This window comes from Pyrus communis, chromosome 5, assembly GCF_041283825.1.
Source record: "Pyrus communis isolate YQ-2024b chromosome 5, ASM4128382v1, whole genome shotgun sequence".
Taxonomy (NCBI): domain Eukaryota; kingdom Viridiplantae; phylum Streptophyta; class Magnoliopsida; order Rosales; family Rosaceae; genus Pyrus; species Pyrus communis.
The window spans coordinates 30,003,727-30,022,471 of record NC_142569.1 but is presented as its reverse complement, the minus strand read 5'-3'; the positions used below and the strand labels follow the sequence as shown (position 1 = coordinate 30,022,471).

Sequence of the window (18,745 nt, the reverse complement as noted above, 5' to 3'; positions counted from 1 at the left end):
ATTTAAGGTATAATGCAGCTTGCAATACTTCTTTCCCCTTAGCTCTTATGGCTTAAGCATATTTTTGGTGATGTTGGGCAAGATCACTCTTGCCTGCACCAACTCTTCATAGATCTCTAAGGACTTGGTTAAATCAAAAGAAGAACTCTGGTATTTAGGGGGCTTTATAGCGATAAATTCATCATTATTTTCTAAGCTTTGACTGGTTGGACTAACCCCTTCACTATTAAAGGTTTGAAGGGAGTAGTCATCTCTGCCGTATACATGTCCATCCCTTCTCTTCCATGGCCATCATTTTGTTCTGGCTCAGCTCCTTCAAACTCCACTTGGAGAATTACAGCTTTATTTTTGTAAAAAAGATGAGCCTTAGATGAGTGCTTCACTTGTTGTTCCTCAAGCAACAACTTTTCGTACTTTGTGGTAGCAATTACCAATTCTTGTAACTCATTGAACTGTACATCATAAAAAAATTTCCTCAAAGGTAGCCTTAAAGCCTTCTGAGCAATGAATATGAGTTGGGCATGATTGAAAAGGAATTGGCACCTCATTCTTGTCCTTCTGAACCTCATCATGAAGTCTTCTGTATACTCATGTTCATATTGCTTCACCTTTACTAAATCATTGATAAACATCTCGGGTTCCATCCTATAGAACTGCTCATGGAAAGCCATCTCCATTTGCCCCCAGTTAGTAATAGAATTAGGGGGCAACAAAGAATACCATTGAGATGCTAGGCCAACCAATGAGTTCCCAACCAATCTTAACTTATAATTATAGAGGATACATTGTCATCCCCCCCACTAAAAGTGGGAAACGTTGGCATCTTAAAGTTGAGTGTAAAAGGATTATGCTCATCAATATACTCTGGGTATGGCTTCTAGTAGGTGATCTTAAACAGCAGGTGAGCTTGGGGTTAAGCATTCTGGGCCACCATCCTTCTTAACTCAGCTAACTCATCTCTGAGTTACTGGTTAGCTATATTGTTGTATGGGGTATGTGGGACTCCCCATTTCGGGCTACGATCATTGCCCGAGAAGGTTTCCTTCTTTGGGTTGGGCTCTCTCCACTTGGCATCCCCTCCCTTATTGGCCAATGGTGGGGGCATATAAGGAGGAGGCTTGTTTGCGTTGGTTGGGTCGCCTTTTCCACTAGATTCTCCAATTAAATGGGGCATCCCATACTTCTTTCTTTCTTGCCTGCTTTGCCCTCTACTATCTAGTAAAAATAATAAGGGGTCGAGCAACTCCGTTTCTAGGATCTCCTACAACACTGGCTAACTAGCTCCAGATCCTTGTTTTTTTTTTCCTTTATCCTTCTTTTCCTCAAGCAAAGGAAATAGGGGGATAACTGGTTCTTTTCAGGACTTGCCTCTCTCATCACTTCCCTGGCATAACCATTTTTTGGAGTAGAGTACTCTAGATCTAATCTTCTTTGCAAACTCCCTGTTAAAGAACAGAGTTTGCTTACTTCTCCTTTGGTTTCTAAAGTGATCTTCTCCATACTTTTCAACACTTGCACCATGGTGGCTTGCAAATCTTCAGTAGTCACCTTTCCTCTTGACTTCTCAGATGAAGTTGGGCTCTCTAGAATAGTTGGTCCTTGCAGGGAAGGAAAATCCTCTGGATGATTTGTCATGCTCGATCGTGGTAGACACTAGGGTGGCCCTTATTCTATGTTCCACCTGAAGATTTTCTCCTTCCTCATTTTTCTTGGCATACAAAACTAAATAGTATCCCACCGGGCATGCCAAAACTATGTTCGGACAAAGATTTCTCTGGAGAATGATCCTCAGACCTAAACACAGCTCCCTAAGGGATTGGCACTTTGGATGTGTAGTTGGGCTCTTGCTTGTTGATGTGCTACAAAAAGAGGACAAAGTTAGTTCTGAAAGGTGCCTTTGTGGGGCCTTAGGTATAGGCCTTAAGGCTTGCAATCAAAACTAACTAAGTGCTAGGCGTGCCACTGCTATCTCAGTATAGTAGATGTAGAACAAGAGTGTTTTTAGTCGATTACTTCTCCCCAAGTTACTCAGACTTCTTGTTATCAAAGGATTGTCGTGAATGGGTTAAGTCCACATTAAGTTTTTTTTCTTGCTTTGTAAACAAGGACTTTTAGTTCATAGTCTTCTATGTTCAAATGAAGGGAGTTCATGCCCCTTTAAGCCGTTTGCTTGGCTCTTGATTGATTTTAATGATAACATATCCATTAACCTAATTAGATCCAGATGCAAATGGAACTCTTAAAATAGGAAAAATGATGGAAATAACTTGAATACATATTGGAGAATGCATTACGTAATAGATCTACAAATTTAGAAAACAAACAAAGAGCGTTGAGCGAGATTTCACCTTGTCTGTCAAGGTTGAACCCCTTGCAATCACTTATCTTTGAATTAACAGGGGTTTATATGCTAAAAAGGCATGGATAGTAAACAAGTTTACACAAGGGAATCCATAATACGCCACTAAGAGAGATAGCAGAGACTTTAAACTGGACAAGAGATAGCTTGTCGCTAAAAATGACTGAATCTGGGTTGATTTCAACTTTTGAATGCAAATTTGGCTCGAGAGCAGAGTTTGTATGTTTGTTTGTTTGATTGGTTGAGTGTCCTTGTCTTTGGGGCCTCTTCCTCCTTTTATAGGCCAATTAGCCTGACTGCTGTGACTTTACTCTTGCCCAAAAACATCTGAAGGGTGGTGAGTCATCAGCTTTTTTACTTATAATGCCACTAGAAAGTGTTATTTGGTTGGTAGTAGGTTAGTCTTCATCACTTGTCTCTTCAATGGTAAGAACGTGGCTTGTATCTTGGCTGAGAAGGCTTCACTTTGCCTTTGGGCTTGGTGCTAGGCTTCGGGCAAGTTCCCTTTTAGTTGGCATCCTTGGGCTTTCCTTCATCTAGGTCCAATGTTCAAATATTAACCCAAACAGCAGCAATACCACCTGATCCTGCCAAACCACTTCCTGAAGATGCTTTGAAAACTCTCTTAGTTGGTCTTGGATTTGATAACAAGCTTATTAAAGTGCACAGTGAAGCTGAAAGTTCTCTATGTCGAACTCAATTAAGGAAAGATGTAAGGTCTATGGAGAAGATGGCATCTTGAAAGGATGAAGGAATGCCAAACTACTATCGAATAAGGAACTTCCAGCATCACAGGTAATCCAGACAATAAACATGAAGGTATAAAAATCCTGATTATATATCTCTTTCATCGCTGATGCAGATTTTTCACTCTTGGGAAATTCTTTTCTTGGCCCTGTGAATTTACAGGGGCTTGGCTAGTTTATTGCTTTTCCTTTTATGGAACTTATTACTGCAAGTTATTTGGAACTGTGTAACTCTTAACGACTTTTGATTCAACCTGCATAGTTGTGATGTCTTTTGTAGGTTGTTAGAGGTTAGATTCTTAGGTGGAGCCTTTCCTTCTGATATATTTTGTGTCTTGGCATTGATAGGAATCATATGTTTTCTCTCAGGTTGCAGATAGTGAGGCACTGGGTCTTCTTAGATGGCTTGCCACTTCTCAGGCTGGTGATGATATAAACTCTGATGACGAACTTGTTTGTGAAACAATTCTTAGTCCCTTGTTGCCGGCAATAACCATTGACAATGTTCTATACAAAGCTAATGTGGATTATGAGACTAAATCCCTAAAGGAGTGTCAGGACATACTTGATTCGGTTGGTGATATGGTTGACTTTGAGAGATTGCAAGAAAGAGCATCTTGCCCTTCAGATCAAAAGAATTCTTCAAAAAGTTTGTCTGAGTATGTGATTCCTCAGGTGGATGGTTGTGAGGATGACGATTTCTCAACTCCTTTTGATGGATTAGTTGGAACCTTTTCTGAAATAGAGGGGAAGAGTGAATTTAGGACCTCCAGCCATCAGGTGCAAGATGCTAGCTCCAGCTTCAATCATAAGCACAAAAGGAAAAAATTATGGGGCTCTTTACCTTTCTCTGAGACCTCAAAGATGAAGACAGAAAGGGAACATGCCAGTTTACACATAGAAACAAAGGACCCTAATGGTACAAGTTCTTCTTCTGAAAATGAAGTGGGAAAACGTGCATGCACTGGAACTTGTGATGCAAAAGACAGTGGTATGTTGGCAAGATGCTCTGTGAGGAACTTGATGAGGAGAAAGTGATCCTACCGGGTTGAGCCACCTGAAAGTAGTGGGAGGGAGGAAAACGAAGACACACTTCTCTGTGCAAAGCGTTTAGATTTTCAAGTGTCAGGTGCTGATGAGCTTGACAGGAAGCCTCAAGAATCTTCTAACTTCAGGCTATCATTAGCTAACAAACAATCAGAAATTTATAAGGCTTATAAATATGACTCGAAACCAACGAATCCTGGTTGTTCTCTGTATGGTAAACTTCCACTGTGTTCTTCTAGCAATGACAACATTTTACATGCAAGTACATTACATGGAAAATTGGATTCCAATATGTTGATTGTGAAGAAGTTGGTGCTTGTGCAACAGTTCAATTTTGGAACTCCTTGATTAGAGACCCTTCTCAAGTTCCTTCTGTGAACAAGAGAATACAGACTTGGTCTGCTGAACATGAAGTGGCTGATGGAGATGGTTACGTTGAAAGTGGCTTTGAAAGCTTATCTTCCAAGGTTGGAGTATATGAAATGTCTTTTGAGAATCTCATGCGTGCAAATGCCACAACCGTCAGTGTTGTTCTAAACAATGAGAGGTCTGGTGTCCAAAAACTGGGTAGGGACTCTGTTTCATCTGAGCTCAGACACTCACCACCTGAGTTCATCTATCCGGATGATGAGGACTTAATTGGAATGACATGTCACATTCCACAAGAAACCTCATGTTCCAGACTGGAAGGACAGGGCTTCTAGAGACGCTTCATCTTTATATGATGGTATTACTAGCATTTGGTTAAGAAATATGTTTTTCAAAGAGTGGAAGTTGAAAACTTTTAAATATTGACCGATGATATTTGCATAAATGCCTTGCGCTTTGCATCCTTTAATATTGTTACCATTGATTCTGTCTCTGACATTAAGTTGGTTTATTCATCATGCTTAGGTTTTAGGAATTATTTTGTTGATTTGGTTTGGTTCTGATGTCATATTGTAGTGCTTGCTAGAAATTATTGCTGACCAGCCTATGTTTTCTATTCAAGGAAGAGCTACGGATGACTATTTCCCCTTCTTTGTGGGAGATTTCCCAGACGAGACCGAAATTCAGAACAAGTGTGTTAGAAGTGAATCTAGCTTTCATGAAGAATCTGTTATGGGTGTCCCTACTCACTATCAAACTGATGGCTCTTACTTGTATTTCTTAACACCTGCAACTTCACCCCCTTCTGCCGAAAAGGCGAATAGATGGTTGTCAAGTGATGAAAAAGGTATTTGCTAGAATTTGGTAGATCGAGGCTACTACATATTGAAACTTTTTAGCTCTAAATTTTGATTATGGACTTCTAGGTGCTACTTTTGATAACAATGTGCCATTATCAATGTGTGAATCTGAAAATGATAAATTATTTCTTTTCTTGAAGGATGTTAGACTTTAGAAAGTACAAATGTTTTCTCATGTGTAAACATTTTCTACGATCTTCTGGGAGTCTTACTGGTTTACAGAGTTCTTTGCTTAATGATTGGGACTAAAATTCACCTGGATATGGTTGTAGATAATGTTCCACCTACTCTGCCCCCAAGGACCTCAAGAGAATCATGTAGATAGAAAGGAACCATTTCTGCACTGACAGGACGGGAATATGTCAAAGAGAAAGAGATGTTGTTAAAGTTCAACCAAACTCCAAATGCTCACAAGATAATTCTCAGATTTCTGGCCCAGATGGGAGATCAAAGCCCACTCCTCTTAGTCAAATTGGATTCAGGGACCCTGCAAGTTTCTGACATTGTTAAGCATAGAGGTATACAAAGTAGTAGTCTCATCTTATCAAAACAGATAGCAGTTTTTGTGTCTACTTTTATTTTTCTTGCTCTATCAGATTTAGAAAATCAGAATGATTTTTTTTGGAATGATTTGTGCCTGTGTTTTAGGTTTAGTGTGTTGTACTATTGTCAACAATTATTTTTGTTGCTTTAAGTATAAACGTTCATAAGAATGTTGTGATTAAATTTTGTATATTAAGTTTTCTTGAAACTTTCACTAGCTCAAATATTTATTAGCATTTGCATTGATACAACTTGAATGCAACATTGGTGACAGGTTCAAGCAGAATCAAGAGGAGATCTTCGACCTGATCCTCGGTTTGATGCCATCGATTTTATCTCTCTCGCTATTCAGAATGATAGCGATCCTATTGTTGAAGTTCATGTGCTTTTGCATAGTAAAGCGGAAGGTTCTCAGAGGTAAAATCTTATATTTATACTGAAATTTAAATAACCTTATCTTTCTCCGGATCTTTCTTCGACAATGAGTACGATGGTGCATCTTCCTGGTTGGGATATGTAAACTTTTGGATTCACATTATCTTTCTCTACAAGGATACAAGGATTTATATACATGACTTCATGTATCAAGATCCAATCACCCTAAATTAAGGGATACAAGTGTGTAGGTAGGACGGCTTATACTTTGTAGGTAGGACGGCTTATAGGACGGCTTATACTTTGTGGGTAGGACGGCTTATAGGACGGTTTATACTTTGTAGGTAGGACGGCTTATAGGACGGCTTGTACTTTGTAGGTAGGACGGCTTATGACTACTAACAACACTTTGTGGGTAGGACGGCTTATACTTTGTAGGTAGGACGGCTTATAGGACGGCTTGTACTTTGTAGGTAGGACGGCTTATGACTACTAACAACCTTATCAACATCCCCCCGCAAACTTGACTCCGGGGAGGAGACAAAGTTTGAACACAGAGATCGAAAACGCGCCGTAGACAGCCCCTTCGTAAAGACATCTGCAAGCTGCAATGTGGAAGGCAGAAACTGAACTCGATGAGTACCAGAAGCAACTCGTTCACGAATGAAATGATAGTCAAGGGCAATATGCTTAGTGCGAGCATGAAACACGGGGTTAGCAGCCATGTACGTTGCACTTAAGTTGTCACAATGCATCAAAACAGGAAGACGAACAAGCACCCGTAGTTCATGTAGTAAACTGAGGATCCAAATGGTATCGGCACAAGCAAAGGCAAGAGCCCTATACTCCGCTTCAGCACTAGAGCGAGACACTGTCCGTTGCTTCTTGGCACACTAAGAAATTAAATTATTCCCCAAGTAAACACAAAAACCAGTTGTAGAACGGCAGGTGTCTGGACACCCCGCCCAATCCGCATCCGAATAGGCAGCAAGCTGAAATGGTTGAGCAGAGGATGTGAACGTAATTCCCATGCCCAAAGTCCCTTTAAGATATTGCAAGATACGTTTAACAGCATCCATATGGTCAGTGGTAAGACGTCCCATAAATTGAGCAACAGTTTGCACCGCAAAGGAGATGTCAGGACGCGTTAACGTGAGATACTGAAGTGAGCCCACAATTTGTCTATAAAGGGATGCATCTGGAAGAGGTGAACCTGAGGTAGCAGATAAAGAAGTCTTGGCAGCAACTGGAGTAGGGCATGGTTTACACTCAAGCATATTACTACGTTTCAAAATATCAAGAGTATATTTGTTTTGTGTCAACCGGAGGCCAGAAGATAGATGGGAGACTTCGACACCCAAGAAATAGTGTAAACGCCCAAGGTCTTTAAGTTCAAACTCCTTACCCAAAACTGCAATAAAGGTTTGAAGTAGAGAAGAAGCATTACCCGTCAACACTATGTCATCAACATAGAGAAGAAAAATCAAAATTGTAGAACCCTGATGAAAAGTGAACATGGAGTTATCCGCCCTACTTTGAACAAAGCCAGAATGGACAAGGAAAGCACTGAGGCGTTGAAACCAAGCACGTGGTGCTTGTTTAAGACCATAGAGTGCCTTGTGCAATTTACACACATAATTAGGGCGCGTGGGATCAACGAAACCTGGCAGCTGCTGCATATAAACCTCCTCCATAAGAGAGCCATGAAGAAAAGCATTCTTCACATCAAGTTGATGAAGAGGCCACCCAAAGTGCACTGCTAAACTCAAAACTGTGCGAATCGTCGTAGGTTTAACCACGGGACTAAAAGTTTCTGAATAATCAACACCGGCTTGTTGGTGAAACCCCTTGGCGACAAGACGTGCCTTATGACGTTCAATCGAGCCATCCGAATTCTGTTTCAACTTAAACACCCATTTACAACCGACGATGTTGGCACGAGGAACCGGAGGAACCAAAGACCACGTACGTTGGTTTAATAAAGCATTGAATTCATCTGACATCGCCTGTCTCCATTCAGGGGACCTAGATGCTTGGCTGTAACATGTAGGTTCAGAGTCTTCCCCAACCAAAGCAATGAAGGCGTGAGGAATGGGATGGCGCGATGCAAAGTAAGACCGAGCTTTGGGTTTAAAGATACCCGATTTGGAGCGAGTTTGAGGTCCAATATATGGAACTGGGGCAGTAACAATAGCTTGAGATGGCTCGCTAGCTGACGGGAGTAAGCTACCAGATGCAGGTGGAGCTGTGACGCCAGGACCAGAAGGAGGCACAACACCCTATCCAGTACCAGAATCTGAAGCAGCTGCTGCAGAGAGAGGAGCAACAGGTGGTTGCAGAGAACTAGTAAATGGCGGTGTAGGCAGAGTTTGCGTCTCAGAGGGCAGCGAGTAAGGTGCATGAATAATTGGCACAAATGCAAAGTCTGATGGTGGCATCGTGGAAGAAGCAACAAGAGCACCATAAGGATAGGAGTCCTCATTAAAAATAACATGACGAGAGAGATATACTCGGCCAGTCGGAGGGTGAAGACATCGATAACCCTTGTATTGGTCACTGTAGCCAAGAAAAACACAAGCTAAAGATCTAGGTTGTAGTTTATTAGTCATATAATCACCAAGATACGGAAAGCAAGCACAACCAAAAGTTCGGAAAGCCATATAATCTGGAGACCGTCCAAATAGCATTTGGAATGGAGAGGCCCACTTAAGAACATGAGAGGGTAACCGATTCAAAACATAAACAGCGGTGCAAAGTGCCTCAGCCCAAAATTTAGGAGGAAGATTGGCAGCAAGTAACAATGTGCGTCCCATTTCAGAAATATGACGGTGTTTGCGTTCAGCAAGGCCGTTTTGCTGCGGGGTATGCGGACAAGAAAATCTGTGGTGAATCCCTTTTTGCGCACACAAGGTCCGAAACGATAAATTATCATACTCCTTACCCCCATCACTTTGGAAGATTTTAACCATGGTCGAAAATTGATTATAAATAAGAGTGAGAAAAGTATTAAAGTGAGTAAAAACCTCTGACTTATTACGCATGGGATAAATCCATGTATACCGTGTGTAGTCATCGGTAAACAAGACATAATAACGAAAACCGGAGACTGACAAAATAGGAGACATCCAAACATCAAAATTAATTAATTCAAAAGGAGACTTAGCATAATGTTCAGAAGAATGAAATGACAGACGATGGGATTTAGCCAACGCACAATGATTACAAAAATTTTTATTTGAAACTAAAAAAGACGAGCCTAATCCATCACTAGAGGCTAATACACTAAGAACTTGACGAGATGGATGCCCAAGACGACGATGCCAAAGTGAAGACGACGCTAAAACGGAAACAAAAGCACGTTTGGGAACTGAAAAAGAACACGCTTAATGGGATAGAGGCCATCCTCACATGGGCCCTGAAAAAGAACAACACCGGTTTTTAAATCACGGATGACAAAACCCCAAGGAAAGAACGTTAAACTAACAAGATTATCACGTGTAAACTTAGCAACCGACAATAAATTCTTTTTAATTGCTGGAACATGTAAAACTTGGGATAATCGAAAAATAAACGACCCAGACTCAAATGACATATTACCAGTGTGCGCAATAGGGAGGGCCTCACCACTACCAACAACCACCTTGTCATGAGAACCATACCCAGTAGCCGAAGTCATTGTTCGAGCATCACTCGTCATATGATGAGTAGCCCCAGTATCGGGATACCATGTTGGATCAGAGGGAGAAGCAAGATGCATACCAGCAAAGGCATGAGAGATATCATCATTTGAACGAGTAGCTTGAGGACACAATGCAGCAATGTGGCCAAATTGGTTGCAAGCCCAACACTGAGGACCACGATTAACAGGAGCAGGTCCAAGAATACCAAGGCGTTGTTGTACAGCACCACGTTGACCATATCGCCCAACACCTCCATGTTGATTCGATCGGCCACCACTAGGGGTACAGGGAAACCGATTGCCACCAGAAGCACGAGAAGAAGAGTGACCACCGCGTCCATTAGACGAACCACCAACCGTATGACGGGCAGAATAGAAAGTAGAATGGGATGATGCAGCAACCTGTTTCATGGCGTGCTTGGACTCAAAGACTAGGAGACGGGTACGCAGATCATTAAAGGATGGCAGAGGTGGAAAATTGGTCAGGGCCAAGACAAGCATTTCATATTCAGGCCCCAAGCCGTTAAGCACATACGTAACCAAATCATCATTCTGAACAGGTTGACCAATGGAGGCCAATTGATCTGCCAAATGCTTGGCCAGACCCAAGTATTCTGCAATTGTTTGGTTCCCTTTCTGAAGAGAAAGCAACTGAAACCGATTATGGGTAGAATTGGCAAGCGATTGTTGAGAAAAATTCTGACGAAGATGCTCCCATATCTCACGAGAAGTGGACAGCCCAACAGTCAAAGAAAGAACGGGCTCAGTAAGCGTAGCACGTAGCAGGCTCACAAGTGTCTGATCAGTCTGGTACCACACAAGGTAATCGGGATTAGGAGTCGTAGTGACCACAGGAGGAACCACCGTAGAAGTAACATCAGAATCAACAGAAGCAGTGAGGGAGGCAGCAGACGCAGGGGTGGTGATAAAGAGAGGTGGACAGGGGTGAGTTCCATCAACAAAACGCCAAAGATTTTGGCCAATCAGAAAAGGCTTAACCTGACTTTCCCAAGGAAGATAGTTGGTTTCAGAAAGCTTAACGGAAACGAGGGTAGAGATATTGGGGATTGAAAGGGTGGAAGATGAAGTTGCGGAAGCCATGAAAAAAAAAAGGAGGATCAGAGGCTCAATACCATGTAAACTTTTGGATTCACATTATCTTTCTCTACAAGGATACAAGGATTTATATACATGACTTCATGTATCAAGATCAAATCACCCTAAATTAAGGGATACAAGTGTGTAGGTAGGACGGCTTATACTTTGTAGGTAGGACGGCTTATAGGACGGCTTATACTTTGTGGGTAGGACGGCTTATAGGACGGCTTATACTTTGGAGGTAGGACGGCTTATAGGACGGCTTGTACTTTGTAGGTAGGACGGCTTATGACTACTAACAACACTTTGTGGGTAGGACGGCTTATAGGACGGCTTATACTTTGTAGGTAGGACGACTTATAGGACGGCTTGTACTTTGTAGGTAGGACGGCTTATGACTACTAACAACCTTATCAACAGGATATTTGTAATGGTTGTTTCATTTGGTAGTTACAATTTGGATGTTTTATCATTCTGTTGCAGCGGAAACTGGTTTCTACCCGAAATGCATGGTGAAGTGGTTTTGTAGACTGCAAGAAAATCTGTTACTTCCAGTATTTGGCCAAAAGCTATGTTGTAGTTGTATGGTCATATCAGCTTTTTGTTTTAGTTTCTGTAAGACAAGGTGAGCAGCCCCGAGAAGGGCATCTTATGCTTGCCAATCTTGTTTGGGGAGCAGATGGGTGGAAGCAGAGGTTATGTTGATTGGATAATACGAGTACACAGGCAAGGCCAGCTAAATCCGAAACATAGAGGTAATGACTGCTGTTAAACCATGGCATTTATTGGGTGTTGCTTCACACTGAGTTTGATCAGATTCAAAATGCTTGTGCTCTAAGATTATCCCTGCTCACCTCTCCTTTACTTCCAATCTGGCAGAATGTTTATTACGCCGATTAGATGCCTAATCTGTGGAGTGGTTGAGCAATATCTAGAGTTGAGGATGTTGAGTTGAAGAATCGAAGGTTATTTGTCTCTACATGCATATGATATCATAAGATTCCATTCCATGCCTTGTACAATTTCAAGAATGGCTATGTGTGAATTTGAATTTTTTTTAAATAACCGAAAACGCTTGATGAGTTGGTTTTAAATGAGGTCAGTTGAGTTGGGTCAACCCGCTGTACCTTTATTTATTTATTTCATTTATCAACCTGTTGTACATCATGTATATATTTGAGCTAACCTGGCTCGTTGCACACTCATTAAGTCGGGTTGAATTGAGTCAACTCGTTGTACACTCATGTCTAAACTTACCGCGTGTAAAATATTCACTTTCTTTATGGTAAACATCTATTCTTTTTTTTTTTTCTAGGCCCAAAAGTGTCCTAAACCATGGCAAATAAAAGTAGGTCTAATTATTGATAATTGAACCTCAGGGTTGTTATGTTTTGGTATGTTTTCTTGTTCTCTCTTCCAATTATACTCACGGTGGCGTTTACTCTTGAAAGACTGCCCCTCTCGAAGCATATTTTCTTTTCTTCTCCCTCTGCCTCCGCCCCATTTCTTCTTTCCTTCCTCTTTTGTCTGCAAAACGCAGGTGTAAAGCTCATTGCAAATCCTTCGAAACAAGTTCATTCTTTTCACTGGGCCTGACATTTTCAACCTGATCTGTTAACCCAATTTGACCCGATCGATTAAAATTAATATTCGAATGAGTGATAAATAGATCAGATGGTTAACGGATCAACCCGTTAAATAATGGATAAATTTGAGTGAACCTAGGAAACCGTTAACACCTATTAGTAAGGACTTTTGTGTAATTTCAATAGTCCTAATCCAAAACCCTCAGGTTCCTCGCAACTCCTTCCTTCTGACTCCGGTTATCTCCCTCATCTTCTTCCCTCAAACTGAACTCCACCACTCTCTCTGGTAAGCTCCGATTCCCTTCCACTTCTTCTTTCATTTCGATTATATTTCGTTTCTGCAGATTAGATTCGTCTATTTTTTCTCAGATTTTACTTGAGCTTGATTTTAGGTGGTCTCTTCATAACAGCTTCGAATTAATTCGGAATTAGTTGATTTGTGTTTGATAATTTCAACTGCGACTGTGCTTTTGTAGTGCAAATTATGCTTTCTCTGTGTGATTGGATTGGGGATTTTGGGTTTCTAGTTTTTCTTCTTTTTTTTTTTTTTTTTCTTTTCCTGCTGCTCTCTCAAATCTCAATTTTCTTACTTTATTTCTTGATGATCATTAAATTACGTGACTTAATTGGCATATGTTGTGTCTTTTTTCTCGTTAATTTGATTGTTTATACTATTTGGTTAACTGGGTTTAATAATATAAGCCACTTGTGAATGTATTGTGGGAGACTATGGAGGCTCATCTCCAAAGAAGGCCGGGTGTGAGAACAATTTCGTTTTGGTAATCTAATGCTGCTTTTTCTTTCCGACCATTTTCGGGTTTTTTTCTTTTTTTTGGTTGTGTTTTGTTCATGGGTTTTGTGTAAAATTTGTTCGTTTGTATATTCTCCAATTAAAATTTCTTGGAGCTGTTAATTTACCCCCCTGAAGTTAAAAGTATTGAATTTGCTTTGTTTTGGTTGGTTTTTGGATTGGAATTGGGTTGTTGTCGTTGTTTCCTTCTCTTTTTGTTTTTAAATTATATTTCGTTTCCTGTTTTAAATTGATAGTGAAATATGTTGACTTGTGGTCAGCTGTTATTTGCTGGGACATATACAATGCTTGATTAGGTCTTAGGTTGTCACTTGGATTATGTCTCTTGTTTTAGCATTGATTAGGTCTTAGGTTAAATCTTTAGTTTTGAGGCTGATGTCGATTGTTGCCAAGAGAAAGAACAGGCATTGATTAGGTCTCTGCATTATGTCTAACAAATCGCAGGACATAGGATGCTGTTGTTTTTGGATTTTGGCAGACTGTTGGTATTAAAAAAGGAGGCGTTAGGCTAATGTAGTGTAGGGGGAGAGTAAGAGGAAAGGTCCTGAGCAAAAGCACTTCACTTTTGAATTCGGAATTTCAGAGGACATGACGTGCTTTAGGAAAAATATATATAGTAGTTAGTTTTAGTATGTACTGTCACAACGGAATTTTCAATGGTATTTTGTAGCATTTGATTCTTCGGGTTTTTGAACCATTAAATCTTTAGTTTGGACTGTAACTAGATAAGCCAAAGGAGTAGAACTTGAGTCGCAGAAATTGATTGAAAAAAAAGCATTCTGCATCAACTGATAGCATGCCATTTCCTTACAGACATTAATGTTTTCATCATCAAGATTCTTGTATTCTTCATTTCGTTTTTTGGCATGGTGAATTGACATGTATCAGGATCTCTCTTTGAGTATAGTAGTGTTTTCTTTTGTGCTCTCAAATTGCATCTCAGCTTGTTAGTATTCATATGTTTTACTATTCATATGTGTATCTCCAATTTTTCGGATTCAATTTGCAATTTCTTGTGAATTGTGTGCAAAGTTTTCTGATAAAATGCTTGAAAGATTTGGGATTTGTACATCCCGTATACTATTAAATCCCATAATCAAGGTGCATCCCGTATACTAACAGATTAATAACATCCCCACTATAAAAAGGAACTCAAATCAATTGCAATTACAGATTAATAAGTTTACCAATATAAAATATGTAGAAGTAATTACTTAATAAGAAAACTGGAAACATCTTAGTAGGATTATGAAAACTGGAAACATCTTACTTCCATGAACAGTAGAACAGCTATTCCATTTATCGGTTTATGAAAACTCGGGACAATGCTCCAATAGTATTAGTCTTGATTAAGCATGGTATGTATTTGAACTTGTTCTTTTAAAGATATTTTTCTGCGTAGTGTGCATGTAATACTAGCTGAGAGATATCATTAGGAAGACAACATCCTCCTCTGCATATCAAACATGTTCGAATCTGCTCGTCCTATGCTTTTTCTATTAAATCTTGTTAAGCTAAGGCACAGATTTGATACTTTCTTGTGTTGTTATAAGCTCAAATATATGGTGGATGTTTGTGTTTTCTGTTTCTTCTGTCCGATTTGCAATTTCATTTCTTTCCTGCTAGTGTGAACCAGTTGTGATGGGTTATCTGATATTTAGTTTAATTATCCTTTGATGTTTATGCATGCAAGCATGTCTATCAGAAACATTTGTCACATAGAGGATAATGTTGAAGGCAAAAAAGCAGCAGAGTATGCAATGGAAGAAGGTGCCACAAAGATCAATATTGTTTGCTGCAATAGTTTTGTTAAGATATTGGAGAAAATTAAAAATAAAAATTCTCAAGATCAATGGTGCCACAAAGTGGCATACTAGTGGTAACCTAAACCTTTAACTCACTCTCCCTTTAGTTGGGCAGGAACCAAAACGCAGAGCACCGATCGAATTCGGCAGCGCGAACAAACAAGAAACAAGGAGGCAACCCTAGAAGTGGATTGAATGGCGGTGTGGAGAGCTGGAGCAGCTTCGTCTTCCCTGTTGAGTAGGCTCCTACGACACTCCAACGTCATCAACGTCACCGCCCCCACTCGCACTCTCTCCACTGGTATTTCCTTTCATGCCGTTTCCGCATTTCCTATTCCACATTTCAGGTCATTTTAAATTAGCTGATTGGAGCTGTAAAGATGTTTAAGCTTGCATGTTAAGCTCATTGGGTAGGATGTTTAAGCCAAATTGCTCTTAAATTAGCTGATTGGAGCTGGTAAAGATGTTTAAACTTGCATGTTAAGTTCATTGGGTTGGAGATTTAAGCCAAATTGCTGTTTGGTTTCTGAGAAATTAAAAGGGGAAGAAATATGGATTTCAGTTATTGGTTACGCAGATTTGACGTGAATTCTTGAGTGAAGTTATTGTCTGTATAATTTCTATAGGAAAGCTTGTTAGTTTATAAAATTAGGAGAAATGCCCTGACAACCAGAAGGTCAATGCTATATAGGGTTAAGCAGAAAGTTGTGGCAGAGCCAGTAGGCAGTAGGCGGCTAGAGTTCGATGAATGAACAATTGTATTTCAAGGGATGTTTTTGCCATAGTTTGTGGAATGTGGGATGTTTCTACTTGAGAAGACAATACAGATGTTCTGTTTGTCTTAAACAAAACAATGATAAAAAAATAACCGTTGTATCCATAAATGAACAATCGTCTTCTCGATGTTGATATTATGCTATTTCATTTCCTTCTCTTTGGCGTCGTCTCTTTCTTCTGCACTGTAAACTACCTCTGCAGTTTGCACCCATATTAATTTTATCAATGATCCTCAGAATGGTTGTGTCCATTTTGCAGTGTTGCTTTCCGTGAGCCATCTGAAAAACTAGGAAAAGCCTTTCCTTTTAATTGCCTTGATCTAGTTGCCGCCGAAACGAACTTTACTTGTATTGTTATACTTTCCGCAGATGTAGCTGGTTCAAGTAATCAGTTGTTTCACTATGATATCAATTCACAATACGGAAGGTGCATGCCTCTTGCTGATATGCACATTCAAGCCAAAATACACAGCATCGAGATGAACCCGGGCCAAGGTGGCAAGTTAGTTCGAGCACCAGGCACTTTTGCAAAGATTTTGAAAGAACCCACTGCTTCAAGGTGTTTAGTGAGACTGCCTTCAGGTGTTGAAAAATGGATTGATGCTAAGTGCCGGGCTACTATTGGTACAGTCGCAAGTGATGGAAATAAGCCCAAGAAACTCTATAAGGCTGGGCAAAACCGGTGGCGAGGCATCAGACCAACGGTTAGAGGAGTGGCAATGAATCCAGTTGATCATCCTCATGGTGGAGGTGAGGGTAAGAGCAAGAGTAGTGGGTCTCATGGGAAGGGTTCTCGAACACCTTGGGGAAAGCCTACCAAAGGTGGGTACAAGACCGGCCCCAACAAGCGTAGAAAGTAATGCTTTATCATTCACCTTATGTTGACACTAGTGTGGAAGTTAGCTTTGTGATGAGTTCAGATGGCAATAAAAGTCGCACTTAGATGTTTAACTCTTCAGAAGATATTCAAGGTTTGCATACCTTATTCCATTGCCAAATTACTGAAAGTGTTGGTTTTCTGGATTAAGCTGTGTAAGTAGCTTGGTTGCTTTGACTATGACAATCTTTTGGATAAATGCATTTCACCTGATCTTAATGATTTGGTATCGAGCGTGTTTGATGTTGATTACCTGAATCAATTCCAGGTTGCATTTGTTACAGGTTTACCAATGTACTGAGTTGACTTGATGATAGACAATGATATTTGAAGTTTCGTCCCTGATGTATGTTTTTTCAAATATCGCAGATGTTTAGTTTGGTTTTGTTTCTAACATAGGCTTATCGCCCTTGCTATGAGAAATGATAGGCATGCCATGTACGCATCAAGATATGTGACGTTTCAGAATTCATTGCCCTTTTAGAATTGTTTGATAGGCGATAGGTTTGTAGAGCCGGGATTGTCTTGATGAGAAACACACAATTGATCGGTTAGAATGAAAATTCACCTTATTTCATCACCCACGGCAAAAGTTTACCTTGTTTGAGGGCCTCTCCTGTAACATAGAGAAATAGGATTGATCTTGCCTGATCCAGTAAGGTTTGACTGACATGATCTTCCTTAATCCTTGTTTTGTTATAAAAGAAAAATGGGATTTCAGTGGATTGGTGTTCTTGTTGGGATGAAGTGGTAGCATAAATTATTGTGGTGAACATCCCATGTACATAGTGCTAACCTTTATATATATAGTCAGATTCCTCTTTGTTTGGTGGGATTTGGGAGTATCAGAGAATGGCATGGAATAACATTTTGGTCGGTGGAATTGATCCCTCTATCTCCTTGTGCTGAAATAAATGGGAACTAGATCCCCTCCGGATTCATCAAAACTGAGCCCACTAATCAATGAATCTGAACCGTTGAAATTTGATCCAACAGCTACAATTATTATAACTTTTAGAGGGCCTCCTTATTTGTAGTTGTCGGATCAAATTTCAACGGTCCGGATTCATTAATTAGTGAGCTCAGTTTTGATGGATCCGAGGGGATCTGGTTCCAAATAAATGGGGTTGGTAGGTATACAATCCATCCCAGTGAAATGTGAATTTTTCTCTACAATCTGGCTGGCAATTTCAATGATTTTAGGTCGAACCTTGTGAAATAATGACAACAATATGGATTACGAAATGATACGCCACTTGTAATAATACAATTGGAGGAACACTTGGAAAGAAAACTTTCCAACATTTACATAATTACATGTATGGTACTGCTTCGTGTTCCCGACATATTAAAAAATCTCTCCTCCTAACTTCTTGTATCTTTCATTCAGTTCAAATGACACGATATTCTAGAAGGTAATGCTATTCACATATTCATTTTTACCTCACACATTTTTCTTAATTTTGGATTGTCAGATTGAATAAATAAAAGAAGATCGATGAACAAAAACTAACAAAGTTGTGTAGAAAGTAAAATGAGTTGAATAGCGTCATGACATGCACTAGGATCCTCTAGTGAGACGAGGATAAGATGGTTGAATGGATCAAAGGACATGTTTATTCAACTTGTGTGCAAAACTTGTCTTATTCTCAGTGTTGACCTAGTCAACTCCACTCTCCCGCCGCCTGGCATTTTCCATCCGTCGACAATATGCCTCTGGCCTCTGACCGAAAGTCTGGTCCAACATCTTTGTCAGGATGTGAAACCTTGCATCCTCAGAGGGATCCATAGACTCGATCGACGTGATCGAGGGA

The 18,745-nt window shown here is 40.2% G+C and overlaps 1 protein-coding gene across 4 annotated transcripts; it reads left to right on the top strand.

The window, feature by feature from the left end:
- The first annotated feature begins 12,832 nt into the window (after nt 1-12,832).
- LOC137726887 (large ribosomal subunit protein uL2my, C-terminal part) lies at nt 12,833-17,276 on the top strand. Of its 4 annotated transcripts, none has more exons than XM_088694886.1 (4): nt 12,859-12,948; nt 15,167-15,243; nt 15,394-15,579; nt 16,424-17,276. In XM_088694886.1, the coding sequence occupies exons 3-4, from the start codon at nt 15,474-15,476 to the stop codon at nt 16,912-16,914; spliced, it is 597 nt and encodes a 198-aa protein (XP_088551012.1). In that variant the 5' UTR covers nt 12,859-12,948; nt 15,167-15,243; nt 15,394-15,473; the 3' UTR covers nt 16,915-17,276. The 4 variants fall into 4 exon arrangements, with proteins under 4 accessions (XP_068321940.2, XP_088551011.1, XP_088551012.1 ...); XM_088694884.1 differs by having other exon boundaries at nt 15,386-15,579; XM_068465839.2 differs by lacking the exon at nt 15,167-15,243 and having other exon boundaries at nt 12,833-12,948; nt 15,386-15,579.
- Nucleotides 17,277-18,745: the final 1,469 nt, after the last annotated feature.

What these genes read in the sequence shown, in the direction of transcription:
- LOC137726887 (XM_068465839.2), top strand. Translation starts at nt 15,474, where the DNA reads ATGGCGGTGTGGAGAGCTGGAGCAGCTTCGTCTTCCCTGTTGAGTAGG. An exon ending in CACTCGCACTCTCTCCACTG is followed by an intron (nt 15,580 to 16,423) that starts GTATTTCCTTTC and finishes TACTTTCCGCAG; the next exon opens with ATGTAGCTGGTTCAAGTAAT.